This window comes from Diceros bicornis, chromosome 31, assembly GCF_020826845.1.
Source record: "Diceros bicornis minor isolate mBicDic1 chromosome 31, mDicBic1.mat.cur, whole genome shotgun sequence".
In the NCBI taxonomy this organism is placed as follows: domain Eukaryota; kingdom Metazoa; phylum Chordata; class Mammalia; order Perissodactyla; family Rhinocerotidae; genus Diceros; species Diceros bicornis.
This window is the reverse complement of record NC_080770.1, coordinates 5,234,456-5,256,019: the sequence shown is the minus strand read 5'-3', so window position 1 is coordinate 5,256,019 and position 21,564 is coordinate 5,234,456. Positions and strand designations below refer to the sequence as shown.

At 48.2% G+C, this 21,564-nt stretch overlaps 1 protein-coding gene across 2 annotated transcripts in view; it reads right to left on the bottom strand.

The window, feature by feature from the left end:
- Positions 1–3,421: 3,421 nt before the first annotated feature.
- CPT1A (carnitine palmitoyltransferase 1A) overlaps positions 3,422–21,564 on the bottom strand; it is a 61,504-nt gene continuing 43,361 nt past the window's right edge. The window contains exons 13-19 of one of the 2 annotated variants that reach the window (XM_058526199.1): positions 18,915–19,031; positions 17,182–17,346; positions 9,368–9,502; positions 7,844–7,996; positions 6,762–6,875; positions 6,432–6,524; positions 3,422–5,688 (exon numbers count right to left, since the gene is read on the bottom strand). In XM_058526199.1, the coding sequence (XP_058382182.1) occupies positions 5,593–5,688; positions 6,432–6,524; positions 6,762–6,875; positions 7,844–7,996; positions 9,368–9,502; positions 17,182–17,346; positions 18,915–19,031 (873 nt within the window). In that variant the 3' untranslated portion in view covers positions 3,422–5,592. Of the gene's footprint in view, positions 5,689–6,427; positions 6,525–6,761; positions 6,876–7,843; positions 7,997–9,367; positions 9,503–17,181; positions 17,347–18,914; positions 19,032–21,564 lie in introns of both variants that reach the window. The other variant, XM_058526201.1, reaches the window with a different exon arrangement.

Below are 21,564 nucleotides of genomic sequence, written 5' to 3'. Positions count from 1 at the left end.
GTCCCGCCAGCCCGGCCCCGCCGACGGGGGCCCCGCTGACCCCGGAGGGCTGACCAGGGGGTCCCGCCGACGGGGGCCCCGCTGACCCCGAAGGGCTGACCAGGGGGTCCCTCCGACGGGGGCCCCGCTGACCCCGGAGGGCTGACCAGGGGGTCCCGCCGACGGGGGCCCCGCTGACCCCGGAGGGCTGACCAGGGGGTCCCGCCGCGCCGACCTGGGGTCGCTCAAACTCTGACCCGCCGACCGAGGGTCCCCCCGACCCACCGACCGGCCCCGCCGCCCGGAGGCTCCCGCCGCCCCCTCGAGGCTGACCAGGGGACCCACCGTCCCCTCTCCCACCCCCCGCTGGCAGACCCGAGGCCAGGCCCCGGGCCGCTGGGACCCCCGACGACGGCCGGGCTCGCAGGCGCCGGAGGAGCGCCCGCCGCGCCTCCTCAGAGACGCACCTGGGGCCGCTGCCCGAGCGCCGAGGATGCGGGGCGGGGCGGCCCCTCTCGCGCCGCCGGCCGTTGGCGGTTGGGGAAGGGGCGGGGCCGGGGCGTGGGGGCGGAGTCAGGACGGGCGGGCGGGGCCACCAAGTGAGGCGGGGCGCTGGGTGGTGGGCGGGGACTGGGGCGCGGTGGAGGCGGAGCGCGCGGAGGGGCGGGGCCTGGGCGGGGCGGGGCCGGGACGTGGGATGGGTCGGGGGCGAGGGAGTGGGGTGAGCAGGTTTGAGAGGAGGGCGTGCCGGTGACGGTGGGGCGGGGAGCTCAGGGAGCAGGAGGGGTCGGGGCGGGGGCCAGGGGACGGCCATTGCGGGGAGGCGGCCAGGGGAGGACACTCCTGGGATCAGCAGCTCCAGGCTCAAGTTGGGAAACTGACGCCCCCAGGCTAGTCTGAGGCGGCGCTAGGTGGGATTCCCTAGCTTGACTTCTGACCTGAGTCTTTAAACTACATTTTTTCTGCTCTCGAGCTCCTTGGGAGAGGGCCCGGCCAGGGAGCACCGCTGGAGGGTCAGGGGCTTGCGCATGCAAATTCCCAACCTAGCATGCACTTCAGATCCTTGGTGCTGGAGCTTGGGATGCTTAACTGAAAATGGGGCGTCCGCAGTCGAATATAAACAACCCAACACTGACGACTGACGTCTGGGGGTGGGGAGTTGGTCAAGACCTGGAAGCAACAGATACAACTAACACAAATGTAACACAAACTTCGGTGGGGAGTGAGCTAAATCCGCCTTTCATAGAAGCAGAAGTCAACCCTGCTTCATCAAGAAAAGAGGTGAAAGTTTCTTTAGGGTATGGCTGTGACCCGCAAGTCCAACCAGGCAGAGCTGAAAGGTATTCTGGGGATGGGGGTGGGGTTCTGGGGTACCCAGACTCACAGGTACGATTTCCATGTGCAAGTATTATTTTGATAAAATAAAAATGTAAAACATCAGCTTTCTCATCTCATTTTTTAAAAATTAAATACTTTTCTAACAAACAGTAGTAACCAAGACACAGCATCACTTATGTGCTACTACTATTTAGCTGTACACTTGAGCATTCAAGAAATCCCAAGAAAATTGTGCACGGTTGAGAATTCCTAAATTTAAGGCACAGCCTTAAGTGTACTAGGACTTTCTTATCTAAAAACTTATTCTGGGACATTAAAAAGTTGACCTTAAAAGAACAAAATGTAACCATGTTCTCACTGTTGGGATTTTCCTGCCATGCGAACAACTTAAAATATAATCCCAGCAACCACTTCATTACAAACATGCTGGAAATGAAGTCCACTTAGAGAATTCACTTCCCGTGGGCCTGTGACTCCATAGAAGGACTCCATAGGGCAGGACTCCATAGAAGGCTCTGGCATCTTCTTCACATGAAAATTAGGATAGCTTTTTTCTTTAATTATGTAATACATAAACCCTCCTACACTTTAGCACTGTGCCATCCCCAATCACGCTGCCTTTCAGAAGGGAGCACTATCAGAGGGGAGCACTGTCCAGTCCAGGGGATCTGCGTGTGTGTGTGTGTGTGTGTGTAGATGGCTTTACTCTAATTTTATGGCTGGAATAGTCACATCGTGTTAAACTCAGTTGAGTTCAGGAGCAGGAATAAGAGTGCAACTTGGACTCCCCAGACTGTGGGATCTAGAAGGCAGCTAATATAAATTAGAGAGCCCAAGAAAAAAATAGTCAATAGCTTGAATAAAGCCTGAGCAAGCACCTATCCCACGAGGCCATACGACTCGCTTGTTCTCACATCAGACATTTTTCCCAGGCAGCTCCCATGCGTCAGCCATCGTGTCTGGCCTGCCCGGCCACCGTGTGAGTCACCAAGCTGGTCAGAATCAAAGGCCTGGAACCTCTGTAATACTTGCTACTCCTGAACGCTCTTCCAACCCTGCCCGATCAGCCAGAGCCGGCTGTCTTGTCATTCAGATCTCAGCTGAAACCCTCAAACCTGTCTCTAAATCAGCCTTCTTCCTGTGCCAACTACTCTTCCCCCCCTCCACCACCCCCCACACACCCACACACACACACCCACACACACGCACGCATGATCTTCTTATCCACCTTGGAACACTTAAGATCCTTCGACTGGTTCTCTACCTCCTCCCCTGGAATCTGATCTCCATGATAGCCAGGACCTGGTGGGGTCCCTGCTGTATTCCCAGTGCCTAGACAGCTTGGTGCACAGTAGGCACTAAGAATTGTTGAGAAAACTGACTTCATGCATTCATTTAACAGATATTTGAGCACCTAATATGTTCTGTTCTAGGGCACCAGGACAAAGGAGAGGATGAATAAATGAATGTAGTGTGAAAATCTGCAGCCCTACTTAGCAGCCTCCCCTCTGTCAGGTCAATGAATCTAGTGATGTCCACTCTGCCCAACCCCAGGCCATTTCTGCACATCTTGGTCTCACCTCTGTCCTGTGGGAATTAATAGAAGAAACCCTAACTAAATTGGAGTCAGGAAGGCCTGTAGGAGGAGCTCTCATGCCCTATGGCACATTGTCAATTACACCAAGCAGGAAAAGATGGACAGGAAATAAAACTACTTTACTACTGAAGATTTCTCCCCACCCAGCAACAGCCCAGCCAATGAGAAAGCCGCGGCTCAGCCAATGAGAAACACCGCAGCTCAGCCAGTGAGAAGCTGTTGCTGCCCTGGACTGTTACTTTCCCCCAGTGGACTTGCCTTTAGAACAACAACTTGCTTATTCCCCTCTTTCTCTGTAAAAGCAGCTCCCCTCCTTTGTTTGCTGGATTTGCCTATGGTTTGCCTTAGCATGCACATCCCGAATTGCAATTGTTTTGGCTATTCCCAAATAAACTCATTTTGAGATAAAATGACAGGCAAATTTATTTTTAAGTTCTCACCCTTCACGTGCCTGAGCCTGACTTATAACCTCCTTATTAGTATAACAAAAGAGACAGAAGCAAATACTGTGGTAGACAGGGATTAATGTTTTTATTAATAATAACATTCATACTGCATTTCTACGATTTACATCAAAAAGAGCATATTGTATTTACATGCAATGGACAGTCCAAGATAACAAATTCAAACCACAGCTCCGTTAAGACTATGGCTTGTTCCAAATTAAATTAAATACATAATACTCTTACCTCCTCCTTTTGACATGTACAATAAAAACCCACTCTTCCTTCTTTTAAGGAGTATAAAATTGCATTGACAACTGCACTGATTTGCAACAATTACATTTGAAAACATTGAAAACCTGAGAGACAAGCCCAAATGTGTTTGAGTGCCAACACGTCTACACTCGAATTCACATGTGAACGCTAGGTAATACCGACTGGTCAGTAGTCCACAGTGCATGATTCAGGTGGCTCTGACAGTAATTGATGCTGGCGTTGATAGGGAAGCAACGCCTGGCCAAGGCAGAGCGGGCTATTCCTCCCACACCTCCTTGACTACATTACCACAGATGAACAGGGGGTTTTGTTACCACGGTTGTTGGTTTTCCTCTTTGCTTTTTTGTCTGTTTTCATTTCTTCTTGCTTTAAGAGGAAAAAATAATCTTTGGCCCCTTGAGGTGGGATTTTTACAACACAACATATACAAAAATAAAATATGCATGTGCTCTGCAGCAAGCACCTGCCTTCTACTCCAATAATTCAGCCTCATCATTGTAATATCATTGGAGCGCAGAACTCTTATAGAGGCAAGCCCAACAAAGTGGTCAGAAAAATAAATACACAATTTTTAAAAGGAGACAGCTAAGCTTGTCATTACAGCCCCGAGGCGACGGGTATTTCATTCCATGATCCTTTATTTGTACATTAAATACTGAAGATGATTCAGTGCATAATTGCATTTTGGTCAACCACACTCTTTCCATAAAGGCACTCCCATCTAAAGGGTAGGCTGCGTGAAACCTAGCACCCATCGTTTGTGACACAATCAGTCACTGAGACGGCCCAGCATATCGTTTCCATCTACCTCCAGCTCCTTTGGAAACAAGAGTGGGTCTTCTCTCTCACTGGGTGGGATGAGAAAGCATTCCTACTGGCGTATTGGAGCTGCACTCTCCTGACCATTTCGAGGTCACTCTTCTCTCAAGTTTTATTCCTCTCTCAGCGGCCAACATCCTGCTCTCTTGGCCGTCAGTTTGGGTAAACGGTAATCCTGAGGCACACGTTATATTTTACTCTTCAGTGAATGCTCCAGACACATAATATCTGACCATCATATCCCTTGTTCTCCATTTCTGACACATGCCCATTCTCTCCTTTGTAGCTTAATAAAGAAAGGAAGGCAGTCTGATGGCGGAATCCAGCATAGCTGCCTTCCTAAGGAAGCTGGTCTTTCTAGGGGTAGGGAAACCACAGGAAAATGCTTTTTTAGGATGATTCACTCAGTAAAATGACAAGGGAGTAAGACACCCACAATTCCACCTAAAGACTTTACAAAATAAATCTTTCATATGGTCTCCCTTACATTTAGGGCCTTCTGTTTTTAAGGCACTGGGTTTTGAAGACTTGTAAAGTCAGTGAAACTAAAGATGTGACACACTACTTGCATCAAACATGGAGAGACAGACACAGACTAGCAAACTACACAATGAGAGAGTTACCCACAGAGACGAAAATGTTTCCAAAAGCACAGAGTTTTCGTGAGTACGTTACATGAGCATCCACTATAACTGTTAACATCTCCCACTTGAACACCACTCTTCTCTCTGAACAAATGTTTATGCTGCTCTGGTTAAATTAAATGCCCATAAGTACCAGCTATTTGGTGGCCACCGAGGAGGCACGCCATTTCCATCTCCAATGTGTGTGAAGTCACAACCCCACTAATTCCTTAATTAGCTCAACCATATTTTAATCCCTTTATAAACACAAGTTGATGCAAAGACTTTCTGGGGACTTGAGCACATGTTCCCAGAGTCAGGACCTGCCTGGAAGTAGTAGGGTTATACTTCACGTGGTGGAGCCAGCTATTCTAGAAAAACAAAAACACCAAATCCTTGATGGAAGGACAACTTTTGAGTTTTGTACAGCAATTTTTCAACCTGACCTACAATCAGGATTAAGAGCTATTTTTCATTTGGTTTTTATCAGAAGAGCTCATTTTCCTTCACGGCAGCCCTAATGGAATTCCTTTCTGGAATTGGAGCTGAACCCGAACAGGGCCATGATGTCACTCATTGCTTGTTTCAGGTGCTTCCCGAAGCGATGAGAATCCTTCCATTAAAAAAAAAGAACAAAAAACACATCACAACATGGAAATTCCCACATTTCAAGCGTTTTCACTTATAATCTCATTCAAAGAACTAACATTCCTTTTTACCAATTCTCTAAGCTTTGACTTAATGGCCTGATCATTAAGTTAGACATTCTGGAGAAATGCTGAAAGTTAACAGAGATAACAGTGTATGTGTTTTTGATCTAAGGCTTCCCCTGTGTCAATGCATTCCATGAAACACAATAAGTAAATGAATTCCAAGCTTCTCTGTTAATGGTGAACTTGGTATTGCTTGTCAAGCAATGTACAATGGGAAAAGGAGAGAATATAAACAAGGATTAAGTGTGCCATGCTAGGAAGGATGTCGCGTGGTGTTCCATTCACAGAGAACACTGCAGTCCCCTTGCTGCGTCACGTATGCGTATTTCTTAGTGTGGGCACACCAACCTTAGTCCACCCTCCAATGTTATAAAGTCTGCAAATCACACAAGCACTCCAACACTGTTTTAAAAGCACTGCTATGAGCAAAGATAAACGTTTTCAACCAAGTAAGATAATCTCTTTCAAACTAAGTTAAGAGAATTTTAAAACTCATTGATTTGAAAATGTCCAAACCAAGGAAAAGTACTTGCTGCAAATAATTGCTTGGAAATATTCTGTCAGATTGAGGATGTGTTCCCCTTAAGAAGAAAACAGTAAAAACACTCCATCTTTAGAAACAGGAACTTTGTTTCGTACTTACTGTCTCAGGGCTGGAGAACTTGGAAGATATGTGGAAATTGATGAGGTTCTCGCCCACAAGAATGTACGACACACCGTAACCATCGTCGGCAACCTACAGAGCAAAGCAGGTTTAAATTTAAGCTTGGGGAATGAGGTGATGTGAAAAGGGGGCCTTCTAACATTTTAAATACAAGACTGCCCTTCGCGTCTGTAGGAATTCCTTTACGGTGGCGCGCCGCCACGGCAGTGAGGGGCGCTCAGAACGGGGGCAGGCCTAAAGTGGAGGGGAATGGACAAGTCCTGTCCCTAGGACTTGTAACTCTGTGCACATCGACGCTCGGGCACTTACTGGTCCAAAGCCCCCTCCGCTGGACACGCACTCCGGATACTTCTCCAAATCAAACAGCTCTGCCTGCTGCTGAGGGGTCTGGCTGGTTGACAATCTCCAAGGCTCAGATAAGACCTGATGAGTAAAACAAGGAAATGTTCCAATGACACTTCTCCCAATCCCACCCTCTTCTGTCCCTGAGGAGCCCCGGTGGGAGACAAGAAAAGGCTTGTTCGGTCTTCGGACTGTTTCAGACACCAGTGGTCTGCGTCCCCCAAGCTCTCGCTGGCTCGGGGCAGTACGTCTGCAGAGAGGGGTGGAGCAGGTGGGGGTGCCTGGACTGGAGGGGCCAGCACCAGCTGACAGCTTCTCTGGAGAACAGGTGGCAGATACATTAAGTAAGATTCAGACTGGGGGCCGTGGTGTGCCAGAGCAGGCTGGTGCCAGCTCCCGGGAACCGACTGCTAATTTTTGGGAGTTTTTCAAGCTGCTTGTTAAATACAGCCATTACTAAAAATTAAATTTCAATAAAATTAAAATTAAACAACTCTATTAAAAATGAAGGTGATAGGGGCCAGCCCCCTGGCGTAGCGGTTAAGTGCACGTGCTCCGCTGCTGGCGGCCCGGGTTCGGATCCCGGGTGCGCACTGATGCACCGCTTGTCAGGCCATGCTGTGGCGGCGGCCCATATAAAGTGGAGGAAGACGGGCACAGATGTTAGCCCAGGGCCAGTCTTCCTCAGCAAAAAAAGAGGAGGATTGGCATGGATGTTAGCTCAGGGCTGATCTTCCTCAAACACACACAAAAAAAATTAAAATTGAAGGTGATAAATACTCAGAGCTCATCACTTCCCAATTATCTTAGTACATTTTACTATCATCTATGGTCTGGAGGTTATTTACATCTAGTAAGTCAAGAGGGTAAATTGGAAGCAAAGCATTCCAGGGGGATAAAGAACCACAGCTCACATTTTCCATCGTGATGACAGCTGAGCCCAAAGACCCACTGGTTACACCAGTTCCCATATGCAAGGCTGTACTGATTTATTAAGTTTTGGTTTAGCTAATAAACTGGGTGAGCTGCCATGGGAGGACGGGACTTACTTCCTTAAGGAAAGGGGAGTCGACAGCGAGATACTTGGATACCACATAAAGGCAGAAGAGATGGCGGTCTATCCCAGAGCCAGTCATCGCGAGGCGGTATAGATGCTGATGCTTCTCGGATGCGAGCTTGAATAATCTGAGCTTCTGTTTAACCTGAGTAACAAAGGATGGAAGTTTCAAGTTGTGTAGTATGGATCTCAGCTCCAAGATGAGGGTAACGGGCCCTTCTCTCCAGTGGTCCCACAGGGCGCTAAAAAAGCAGGGAACTGGGGGCGTCCGGGAGAGATGCGCTGGGCAGTTGCCAAGGTGACCTGACAAGAAGCCCCATGGACCAACTGCCCCTTCCCCAGATTCATGCTTCGAATGGGGTTCCTTGGAAGCTGCGGGGGGACTGGTTGTTGGAGAAGCACTTTTGGGGTCCTGTGTGCAGCCCACCTGGTGTCATCTCACCTTTTACACAAATGAGATCACTCAGCGGGTAATGAAGCCCACACCTCTGATTCTCATGGTCTGGAAATGAAGTTCTCTGCCTCTCAATGTTACTGCGGATCGTAAATAATCCTCTCAAGTGGTCTGGCTAGCAATAGCAACTCCACTAAAACAGCCCTTCTGGGCCTTTCAACCTGACCTGAAAAGGCTGCTTCAGGTTCTTCTGGGCTCTGTGGAGTCCATCACAGAATGAGGGCAGCACAGCACCCTTTAAATGGAGGCCCGTCCAGGCTTTGACACCCCCATTCAAGACCTGGTCTTTAAGGCTGTTTTTGAAGGCAGCTAATGATAAAGCAGAGCAATCTGTCATGATACCTCCTGATTTCTTCCTAGAGAATTGAAAGCCCTTCCAGAACAAAGTTTTCCCCGGAGCAGAGCAGAGAGCCCTGGTCCATGTCTCCTGGGTCATCAGCAGTGAGCATCTGCATTCTGGGTCAGGCAGACCTGGGCACAGTCTGGCCCCAGCCACTCACCAGCTGTGTAGCCCAGCAGTTTGCTGAATCCATCTCAGTCTCTGTCTCTTTACCTCCGAAAACGAACTGATAATACTTCATGGGCTCCCGCTGGGATTTTCAAAGGTAGCGTATGGAACACCCAGAGCCCCAAGTCTGCTGGGGGGCCTTCAGTGCAGGCGGCGGGCTTCAGTAACCCAAGCAGAAGGCTCCTGTGGGATGGTCACCGGTGTGTCACCTAGCCACCAACTACCTGTACTGTTCTGCAGCACCTACCTCCAAGGCCTCTCTTCACTGGTTGTGTCCTGTACTATTCTACTTTAAGACTCTTAGGAAGTATAATCTGATTTGTAGACATTACAGAATAATGCAGAATGGACACTAACATGAACCTCTTTGTGTACGTCCCAACTGTTACCTTCCACTATGTTCTATTCCCTCGAAAGGGGTGGAGGAGAGGAGGAGCTGGAGATGGAGTCCCTGGAGAAGAGGGGACGCCCAAGGTTTAATCAGAGAAGCTTGCACACAAGCTCAAGAGCCGTTTTAGGTAAAGCACTGTTTTCCCAGCCTGGCGGCACATTACCGTTTGCGTGGGGTCCACCATGGCGAGCACAAAGTTGCACGACTCAATGGAACAGGAACGCACCGTCTCTGTCCTCCCCTCTCGGAAGAGCCGGGTCATGGAGGCCTCGTAGGTAAGGCAAAATTTGCCCATGTCCTGGGAAAGGGAAAGTATTAATACACAGCAGGGCACGGGGAGGACCTCTAAAGCCTAAGAAGGGATCAGTAAAGGTCAGCAAGGAAAAGCAGACTTCATCGTCAGCTTTAGTTTTTAGTCGTCGTCCGTTTTTACATGGGGTTATGCAGCAGGCAGATGGAGACGTCATTAGCTTTGGAAAGGGCTGGGGGGTCAGTTTCTGGGTAACCCAGGTTTCTGTTTTGAGATGCTACTGATGCCATGACAGTTTCCTGAGTTTCACACACCTACCCGAGCGCGAACATGGTTATGGAAGGAATATGGTACATGACAAGGAGATCTGCATGCAAGAGCCTGAAATTATTCAAAGACGTAAGGTGTTAACGGGAGATACTCCGTCACATGTGGATGATGATGGGAATGATCCAGTACCGAGACTGGTGCTTCAAGAGAGGGGACGGGTCAGGAGGCATGGCCTTCACCGGGCGGGTGGCCAAAGCATGAAGCACAGACAGCCCCCACTGGACGGAGGGAAGATAAAGCAGGAGGGAACAGCTGTGGGGCTGGTGGAGGCTGCGGGGGAGCAGACGGGAGGTGTCTTCACAAGATTCTCATTTTCTCAGTGAAACCAGAAGAAAGGCGGCCTGTGAGGGTAAGGATGGCGGAAGGCGCTGGACGTCGGAGACAGGGGGTGTGAAATGGGCAGTTAGGGGCCCACTGGAGTCAGTGCTCGTTAATGAAGTGAGACGAGCCAGCAGTCTGGGGTTTTTCTCCAGCCGTGCCCACCTCTCGGGTACAGGATCGAAGCAGGCGGAGAGCTGCACTGAACCGGGGGTGGTTCTGCTGCGTCTGGGGCCACGGGGCCCACGTCAGGGGTGATGGCCACAGGCCGTGGAATCCACGCCCAGGAAGGAGAAATGGGAGGCAAGATGGGCAGAGGGCAAGGAATGGGGGAGGCTCTGAACGGGCCCAGGGACACAGGCGTCAGGAACCAGAAGGGGTCTGGAATGACAGGAGAGCTGAGACCCCGGAGCATGGTGATGTGGTGACAGCACAGCAAGGGCTCCAGGTGGAGGCTGCTGGTGGCGCAGGACAGAGACAGCGTCTGAGGGGGTGTGTTGGGGGCACTCATCTGCTAACTACCGGGTGCCCACGACCACCCGGCCAGCTCCGAGACGACCAGGTTCCCAGTATGGACAGGAAAGTGATAAGCGGCAGTTTGCGGACCCAAATTACTCCTGACCAGACAACATCCCATTGGTCATCAGGGTCCTGGTGACCCCAGGTTGAGAGAGGACACTCTGCAACAGGCCGATACTGTTAAGTAAACCCAGGAGGGGGCGCCAACAGCAAGGCTGAACTTCCTGGGGTGCAGTCCAGGCCTGTGAACGGCCTCGAGGGGCTCTTTCCCTCCCCACGGGCTGGGGCTGATGTCACATTCGCCATCCCCACGTGTCCTGCAGGTACAGCGATGAAGCAAGCAGGCAGGGGTGAGGGGGCCAGGCCCAGAGGTCTAGGGGAGCACACCGTGATGTCGGCCACCCCGCCTCTGCTGTTCCATGCTGAAGGCTTCCACAGTGCCCCCAACACCCAACACAAAGAACCACAACTCACAACACTGGTCCTTTGATACGTGAGTCATTACATTTCCTTGGATGGGGCCCAGGAGGGCTCTCCCTCCTCATTCGATTGCACGGAGAGCAGGGGGCCCAGGGTATTTACCAAACGTGCCTCTCAGAGAACTCCCTACAGGCTCCCGGAGGACAGATGTTTCAAAGGGGCTCATTATGAAGCAGTGGGGAGGGCGAGGGCAGGAGGAGACAAGGAACAAGGATCAATTTGGCATTTTAGTCATTTCACAAAAGTTAACTTGGGCTATATGATGCCATGATTTGTCTGAAGTCAACTTTCCAACGTCACACTTTAATTGTAGGAGCAGTCAGCACAACCATGCATTATACCCCAATTTTTAAAATAACCATCTAAAAAAACCTCTTGGCAAATGCACTGAGTATTAGTGTGCTCAGACCCCTCAGAGAGCCAAGCCGGGTTACACCCGCAGCCCCACTTAACCTGCCACGACCAGAGCGGCCGCTCACCTCTGCCAAAACATCGCCAGTTTCTAAGGAGCAGGATCAAAAGACAAAGTCTATAAAGACATGAACACACAAGGCGTGAGAACACGGACCCCTTACACAGGGACTGCTGCCCTGTGGCTAACTGCTCAGGTCGATGGCACTCGGTGGACTGTTCACCTCTAATTTCCAAATGAAAAATAAATCTGACCCCAAACCAGGAAGCAGATAGCTATAGGCTAGAATTATGGCCACTGCCCAGTGTCTTCATCAAATCATTCAGTCTGTATTTACTGACACCTCTTCCTCTGTGGCTGGCACGTTCCTGGCACTGGGGATACAGTGACAAACAAGACAGATCACGTCCTTCCCCTCAAGGAGCAAACATTCTAGCGGGAGAGACGGGGGACGAACAAATACGTGTGCGCTGAATAGAAAGAACTCAGGGTGTGGGAAGAGAGCGATGGTGTGGGGCTATTTTAAATAGGAGATGGTGGCACCTAAGCCACCTACCTAAGCACCTACACCTCAATCTGGGAGACAGCAACTATGAGCGGAGAGCAAGTGCAAAGGGCCTGAGGTAGGAATGGGCCTGGCATAGTCAGGAGCAACGAAAAGGCCAGTGTGGTGAAAATGGAGCAAATGAGGCCCAAAGTGGTATTTGAGAAGGTTGGAAGGATAGACAGGGACCAGATAAATGGTTACTAACCCTGCGGATGTGTAAACTTGGATAGGAAATATATTTTTTTCAATTTCCACTAACTGCAAACTGAAATACAGCGTTTAGAAGCACAGGCAACAAACCACAGTAATTTATGCGCAGTGCCTGTGACGATGAATAGAAAAATCATAGCTATTTTTACATCAAATTACGGTTGTTACAGATATTCCAAAATATCATCTACGCTTATCACTATTTCAGAATTACAGCAGTAATTAGACCTGCAACTCAAAATTTAGTGCATAAAAAATTATCTGCTGTATCATAAATTTATGCTCAATATTTTGACACCTGCATTTTAATTAGCTGGCTACCTTTGTAACCCTGTGTATTCCATTTTATGCTTTATAAATATTATTCTGAGAAGGGGTCCCCAGAGCTTTCCCAAACTGCCCAAGGGGTCCAGGGCACAAAGAAGGTTCGGAAGCCTGGAGCAGACCCCCAGGACCACGTGGGACACGTGGATCTGTGCAGAGCCTCAGGGAGGCCCTGCAGCTCCGAGCTGCGCAGAGCGGGGTCTGAATATTGGCTCTGCAAAGAGCCCCATTCCTAACATAGCAGGCATTAAAGAACTCTGCCTGGATGAATCTGACTTAAATTTCTAATAGATGACTTCAACAGATTGGTCATTTTTAATAGATTGAGTGCTATGTGAAGAATTGACACGGGGAGGGAAAATGAAATCCTGATGGTTTCTAGCCAGAGGGCGAAGAAGAGATATAAGTGCTTGGGTTATTAAAACAAATAATCCTTAACTTTGGAAAAGTACCTTGATTTCTTTGAGCAATACATGCTTGTGCAGAAAATTAAAACATTGAAAAATTGAAGACAATAAGGATCAACCTTCACCGCACCACCTGCTAACATTTTCCATCTATCTTTTCTAGACTTTGCGTATAATAATAAAGCAAGAGTCGGGACTCATTTTCTGTAAAAGGCAGGTAGTAAATACAGTCTTTGTGGGCCAGATGGTCTCTGTCACTGCTATTCAGCTTTGCCACCGTAGCTCAAAAACAGCAATGGATATGTCAAAAAGTGGGGGTGGCTGTGTGCCAATAAAACCCTTTTCTATGAACACTGAAATTTCATTTGTTTTTCACGTGTCATGAAATACTAGTCTTCTTTCGACTTTTTTCAACTATGAAAAATGTAAAACCATTCTTAGCTCGAGGGCCGTGCAAAAACTGGAGAAGGGCTGGAAGTGGCCTGTGGGCCAGAGTTTGCAGATCATTCTAATAAATAATGACGTACTGTTTGATGACGAAGTTTTTCACAGAATATGCCACAGACATCATTTAATAGTTATGTAATATTCCATTGTACAAAAATACCATAATTTAACAAGTTTCACATTGGTAACCTTTCCGATTGCTTCAAAATTTTAGAGATGGGCATGCTGAAACACATCTTTGTGAACCTGTCCTTAAAGTTAGGATACAATTCTCAAAGGAGAATTTTCCGGGTAAATGGTTATGCTTTCACGATACACCTTCCTGGCTGTGTGAATGTCACAGATTACTGTTCCAACTGCTGCGTACGCACGTCCCTTTCTCAGTCCCCCCCCTTACAAACGCGGAATTGGAAAAAGACCTTTGCCAACTGCAGGGGCAAAAACAGTCTTATTTAAGCTGCACTTACAGGATTCCTGTAAGATTCAACTTTCTGTGCGCATCCACTGACCATTTGTATTTTTCTTCTCCTGTGAAGCACCAATTTCTGCCCTAACTCCATTTTTCTACTAGACTGTTTTATTTTTTTCCAAATGGAACCACTAGCCAATTTTGCCAACTCCATTTACTAATCGATTCATCCCTTTCCCTTGATGTTAAAGGTCTCCTATCCTTTAACAAAGACTTTTCCATGGAAGTATTTTTGCACCAGGACTACACCACGTTAATTACTATAATCTTCTGACATCTTTATTTTAGGCTTTGAAAGAGCAAGTCTCCACCTCACCCGGCCGTGTCTCCACCTTGTGACTTTTCTTTTTCAGAACGTTACTGGTTATTCGCAAATGTCAGCTCTTCCGGGTGAACCTGAGCATCAGTCGGTCAAGCCTCTTTCCTAAAATCATCTTCAGATCTCTCTGTTCAGTGTGACCTGACAACAGTTATCTCTGTGGTGTCAAGTCTTCTATTCAAAATCATGAACTTTCCTCCCTTTCTGAGAGTGTCCATCCCTTCTCTGTGGATCTGGCCTTTCTTCCCAAAGGTCCCGTCTGCTTTACAAACGACGCCTGGGGGTCCTAGATTTTTGTGTTTCGTTTCCATTATATTGACTATCACTGCTACGTGAGGAAGATACTGGTATGTGTATAGTTCTGCACCAGGCCCCCTTACTGAGCACACTTCCTCACTGTAACAGCTTTCCACCTGCTCCATCTTCCAAGTAGACAGACAGATGCTCCCCCTGCCCGATTATCTTGTCAGCTGCTCTCAGCACTTACGGAAAGACATTCGAGCACAGTGGAGCTGCTGGAGACAGCCTCATCCTTCTTATTTTAATGGGGCTGCCTCCACATTTTCACCTTTAAAGCCATACGCTGGCTACTGATACACGATGGTATTTATCACGTTAAGGAAACAGCCCCTATTACCAAGAGCTGTTATCGGGAATGGATGTTAAAGTTTGAATGCCTTTTTAGTATCTGTCAAAGTGACTGCCTGGTTTGTTCTCTGATATAGTAATATGATTTAATCTATTATTGCTTTTACTAATACCAAACCATCTTCCGGCCGCTGGTATAAGCTGTTGCTGGTGACTATACTTTTCCTATACTGGCAGATTCTATTTGCTAATATTTTATTTAGATTCTTTGCATTTATATTCACAAGCAAAACTGGCTTTCTTTTTTTGTGTATCCATCAAATTAAGCTGTATCATAGCGGTTGAAGACATGAGTTCTAGAACTAGCCCGCCTGGACCCAAGCCTCGCCTTGCCATGACAAGCTGTAGATCCAGGCGGGACACCTCACCTCCTCTCGTGTGAAGCGGAGATGAATCTACTCTCCTTGGGTTGCCGTGAGGGTTACTCGGCTCCTGCAAAGCACTCAGCATGGTACCCGGGGCCGGCTCCATACAGCTCATTATCCTGATCAGAGGGAGGCTAATTCCGGGAATCCATCGGCCAGCTTCCTGCCTTTCCGAAGGCTCTGGAGCCGTACGCTCTTCAAAGCCACGGAGGAAGCTGCCTCGAGCAGGTTCACCTTACGAGTGGTTCTCCGACAGCCTCTCTTTCATCTGTGGGGACGGACCTTCTCAGGCTTTCTACCTTGTCTCGGTAGAGACAAAATCTTCCCTGTATCAGAGGTGTCAGCTCCTTTTATCCTCCCAAACTGCATGTTTAGGTGCAAAGTCTGCCTATAAACTTTAAAAATCAAGCTTATTAAGTCTAAGATCCGACTCCTCAACCCCGTCGTATCTTTTAGTCACTGGATCCGTCAGACAAAGAGCTGAGTTAAAATCTCCTACAAGGACTGTGCTCTCCTCAGCGGCTTTTGGTCCTTACACTGCAGTGGGTACGTTCTTTAGGAAAAGAAAGCTTCACATTGCGACCATCTTTGCTAAGAACTGTATCGGCGTCAATTTTAGTTACAATTTTGGCCCATCAGTTCTAGTTTATCGGGTCTCCACATTGCCTCTTGCGCTGTTCTGCGTCTGTTTCTTGAGTGACAGAGCAGTCCAACCTACAGGCGTGGACTCAAGCCGCCACGTGGATCCCTCCCTGCCACATACTCCAGTGTCACCTCGGCAGGTCTCCTCACCTCTCTGTACCTGTTTCCTCGCTGTAAAATGGGCTAACAGTACCCCTCCCTGGTGAGGGGACTGTGAGAGTGACATGCGTAAAGCTCTTGGGCCAGTGCCTGGTACCAAGCAAAACCCAAAAATGGTAGCAGCTGTTCTCTCAAGGACACTATACTCGGCACATATGTGCCACACTCAAGTTTTAAAACAGGAGTTTTGGGGCCGGCCCCGTGGCGTAGCGGTAAAGTACTCGTGCTCCACTGCTGGCGCCCTGGGTTCAGATCCCGGGTGCGCACCGACGCACGGCTTGTCAGGCCATGCTGTGGCGGCGTCCCACATAAAGTGGAGGAAGATGGGCACGGATGTTAGCCCAGGGCCGGTCTTCCTCAGCAAAAAGAGGAGGATTGGCACGGATGTTAGCTCAGGGCTGATCGTCCTCACAAAAAAAAAAAAAGATAAATAAAACAGGAGTTTTCAATTAAAGACAGGGCATATCTTGAGCCAACGCCACAACGACTTCCACTGCCCCAGGAAAGCGAGGGTGCCCTCCCTGGGGTGGAATGCTCCCTCAAAGAGGCACGAAGTCCCACTTAGGTCCTCCTAGGGGCCTGCGCTGCTTCCTCCAATGGGGCCGCCACGTGCAAGCCGAAATGTGACCAGGTGCCCAGAGAAAGGGGATGGAAACACTGCGTGCTTCTGTGTACACAGGGACCCCTCCATCCCAGAGACCCCCAGGGGCTGGTCGTGTCCCCATTTCTGGAAGAGGATGTCAAAGTTCAGAGACCACAAGTCATTTGCCCTAAGTATTTCTACTTTACCAAACTCTAGGATTTGTGGCTTATTTTAAAGTCTAATTCTCCTCGTTGTAGAGCAATGAGATCCCACTTTGCTTCCATCCCCCAGATCCTCCGTCTCCTGGGTAATACAGGAAACTACTGCTACCCAAGAGTGGTTCTGCTAAACACGTGTCCTGTCCTGTATGTGGCAGAAGCACTCCACGCTGTGACACACAAGACCCAGCATGGCTGTACTTCCGCACCAGCGGCCGCCCCCTCCATGACAGGTCTCCAGCCTTCCCTACCCACTGGGCAAAGGCCTTGGGCCTGTGCTGAGGAACCCCAAAAGCACTCAGGATGACAGCCCCGGCTTGTGGCTCTTACCTTGTAATGAGCCAGCTGCAGGGCGAGCTGCACAAAGGCGTCCGGACTCGTTCTGCATTTCTTGATCAGTCCTTTCCCAAAAGTGTGGAATGGGAAAGAATGGAAATCCACATCACTGGCCAGAATGTTCGCGGTGTTCAGGGACGTCTCTATCACCTCCTGACACTTGAGAAAAAGGAGAACCAGGTTTTACTTATTGGGGGAGGTACTGACACGTACCCTGAAGAAAACCGTGAGCTAGTCTGCAGTGCAGCTGACAGAATCGTTGCTGGGAAATACACGTATCATGTTTTCCTCTTGTTTTTTTCCAGAAAAGTTATCCAGGAGGCACAGCGTGTTAGCAATGTGGCACTCCCCACTTCCTCGAAGGGTGGTGGGGTGGCCCGAGCAGGAAGAATACAGGAAGGAGACTGGGGCTTCCTGCTTCCCACTGGGACCCCGAAGGGCATGCTGAACAGTCATGGGTTTTGTTTTGTGAAATCCACCGTTGTTATGCGGTGGTGATCGAGGAACAAATCTTAAAAAATAAATGGACTATAGTACCACCATCCAATGGAAATGAGCTCTCAAGCCATGAAAAGACATGAGGAAGCTTAAATGCATGTTACTCAGTGAAAGAAGCCAACCTGAAAAGGCCATGTACTGTCTGATTCCAAGTGTATGACATTCTGGAAAAGGCAAAACTATGGAGACAGTAAAAACATCAGAAGTTGCCAGGGGTTGGGGGGTGGGGAGGGATGAACTGGCAGAGCACAGAAGATTTTTAGGGCAGCGAAACTACTCTGTATGATACCATAATGATGGGTACATGACATTATACATCTGTGCAAACCCACAAAATGTACAACACAAAGAGTGAACCCTAATGTGAACCGTGGACTTTGGTGATGATGACGTGTCAACAGTGGGTTCATGGATTATAACAAATGTACCACTCTGCTGGGGGATGTTGACAGTGAGAGAGGCTGTGCATCTATGGCGGCAAGGGGCATATGGGAAATCGCTGAACCTTCTGCTCAATTTTGCTGTGAAACTAAAACTGCTCTAAAAAAATTAAATCTTATTAAAAATTTTTTTAAATAAATGGTGAGTGACTTGGTTAGCCAGAGGACCCCAAGCCCACACACTCTGGCAGAGGGTACATCTCTCTGAGGAACAACACACCAGCCCCACACGCTACATAAGCAACTGCGTAAGACTGCAGCATGAGATATAGGATCTTCTACATTGAAAATCAGTTCTTGGGCCCCAGGAATATTCCTGCTTGGATTAGATGAGCTCGGATTTGGTATTTCCAATCCTCAAATTCCTTCCCCAAAGGGCTTCTGCTGAGTGGAGACTGCATCTGAGAATCTTTAAAAGGAACAAAAATTATTTTAAGTTTAAGAATTATAAATGAGTGATGGAGACTATTTCAACTCTAAACAAAGCGATTTTGTTTTTTACTTTTACATTGTGATGTCCAGCTAAGTTTGAGCTGCAGGTCTCACTGACAATCTCAGCCAAAAGCTTTAAATGGAAGCAGAAACATTTCCTGCGGCTTCCAAGGGAACAGGAGCTGCAGCAGCTCCACGGCCCCAGCGAAAATTCCCGACGTGGACAAATTTTGGTCTCCGTGGTCTTCAACAGAGCTCACGAACGCTCCGGAAGTACAGCCGGAAAATTCGGCTCTGACAGTCTGAATTTGTTTCCCACCCAAGGTCATTACCCATTGTCTGATAATTCGCACTTACTTCCTCCGGGATGTCCCACTGTAGCCTGGTGGGGTACGGAATGTTCGGGTTGGTGTCGCCTTTACAGTGTCCATCCTCCGCATAACCCAGTTGAAAGCAGTCAGTGGACATGACATACTGTCGAAAATAAAAAGATACGTGTGTAAAGTCAGAGAAGATTATTATAGTAATAGTGTTACATGAAACGTATTTGACCTCCAAAAGTAGACAGATCCTTATTCTTTATAGAGACACCATCAAGACCTAACAATAGCTACTTACTACAGTATGTGCTTACCGTATGCACATCCTCTGCACAGCCACCTAATGAGACAGTTCTCATCTCCATTTTAGAGGTGAGAAAAATGGACCTGGAGAGGTTCAACAGCTCGCAGACTGGCAAGGAGCAAAGCCAGGACTCTGACGCCAAGAAGCTGCTTGGAGCCTACTTCCAGGTCCCAGCTGCGTGCTAGTGCTCTCTGGCTGCTATCCGGTTGAATATTTACATCTAGCCTGTAAGATGGTAACTACCATTCCCATGTGTATAAACGAGAAAACTGCGCCTCAGAGAGGTGAGGCAGGCTGTCCAAGCTCCACTCCTCAGTGAGCTGGGACCCGAGCGCAGGTGTGGATGCTCTTTTCACTGGTGGGAAACCTAAGCCAACTTATTCACCAGTATTGACTGAGCACTGACTGTGGGTCCAGCAGATCTTCTGAGCACCAGGGTGAGAATGGTGAAAAAAACAGACAAGAATTTCTGCTTTTCCTCTAAAAGTTAAAGATGGCCATATGACCTAGCAATTCCACTCCTGAGTATATACTCAAGAGAAATGAAAATATATGTTCACATAAAACTTGTACACACATGTCCACAGAAGTATTATTTATAGTCGTCAAAAAGTGGAAACAGCCCAAATGTCCATCAAGTGATGAAGAGATAAACAAAATGCAGTATAATCATACAAGGAATATTAGTCAGCCAAAAAAAGGAATGAAGCATCGATAATGCTACAACATGGCTGAACCTTGCAAACATTATGCTACATGAAAGAAGCCAGACACAAAAGACCAAATATTGTATGATTCCATTTCTATGAAATGGCCAGAGTAGGCAAATCAATAGAGACAGGAAGTAGATTAATGGCTGTCAGGGGCTGGGGCAAGAGGGGAAAGGAGAAGTGGAGAATCTCTTTTAGGGGTGACAATGTCCTGGAATTTGATAGTGCTGATGGTCGCACAACCACCTTGTGAATATACAAAACCCATTGAATTGTATACTTTAAGAAGGTAAACTTTATGGTATGTGAATTATATCTCAATACTGAAAACATTTTTTGAAAAACAAATCCTTGTGCTCAGGGTGCTCGCATTCCAGTGGGAGAGGCAAAAACAACTCCAAGTCAGATGGCGACACTGTCAGATGGCGAGGAGGATGGTGGCTCCAGGGTGGGGAGCGTGGAGGGGGCCGCGTACATGTGTGGTCGGCGTCTGTGCTGATCTGAGCGAGTGAAGGAGTCAGCCTATTTGTGTCTGAGCTGCTCTGCGTCAGAGCCTCCAAGAACCCAACACATTTAAATATCAGAAATACATCGAGAACAAACAGGATTCAACTTTGACTCGGATTCAAATTCAGATTTGTTTTTAACTGGTATGACAGTATCACTGCACTAGCCTGTTTTCATTTGGCCTGGGCCTCCACGACTAGAGAGTGGGTCAGCTCCCGTCCAGGTGAGGAGCATCCGGGCTCCCATCCGGTCCCTCGAGTCACAGGCCATTCTGTCAGCTGGGCAGTAACAAACATTACCACTTCTAGCTGGTCACCCTAGGCTAAGGCTAAATCCCTTTATCCTGACCTTATCCAGATACTTAAAAATATAAGCCTGACCTTGTCAATATCCAGTAGATTTCTCTACTTGGTCAATTCACCCTGTGTAGTCTAGACTGCCCATGGCTCAGATTCTTTCTCCTTTAGCAAAGAACAGCTCTATCACTCAGAAAGTCCTTGGGATAGGGTGTAACAGGCCTGGATGATTATGCTCTGCAAAAAGATCTAAGTGTGTCTTGCTGCTGTGTCCAGAGGTGCCGAAGGTGGTTTGATCTCTGCTGGCTTTTCAGGTGAAAGGATCTCTAAGCCTTTGTTGGCATCAGCAGAGACTTAAGGACGGTGAAGGTCCTTTAGCTACTGGCTGCTCTTATCGTATACTAATGTCTGAGGACCACACTGCTGTCTTGAAGACTGGAGTACTTTGTATGTCCCTTTTTATCCTTTTTCCCACATAGAAAACCTCTGCTGGCCAAAGGAACAGCAGGTTAGGTTTTGCCAAGATCCTCCTCTCTTTGCTGGAGAAGACTGGCCCTGGGCTAACACCCGTGCCCATCTTCCTCTACTTTACACGGGACGCTGCCACAGCATGGCTTGACAAGCGGTGCGTCGGTAAGCGCCTGGGATCAGAACCTGCGAAGCCTTGGCCTGCCGCAGCGGAGCGCGAGCACTTAACCACTACACCAGCAGGCCAGCCCGTGCTATTTTGTTACTTCAGTTCCATCGGAAGATGGCATTAAATGCGTTTCTATTTAAGAAACCTAAGTTGTAGGAAATGAAGACAAGAATGTCTTTCATTTGGTCATTTAACTTTATATGCAGTACCAACATGTGTAAAAATTCTTATTA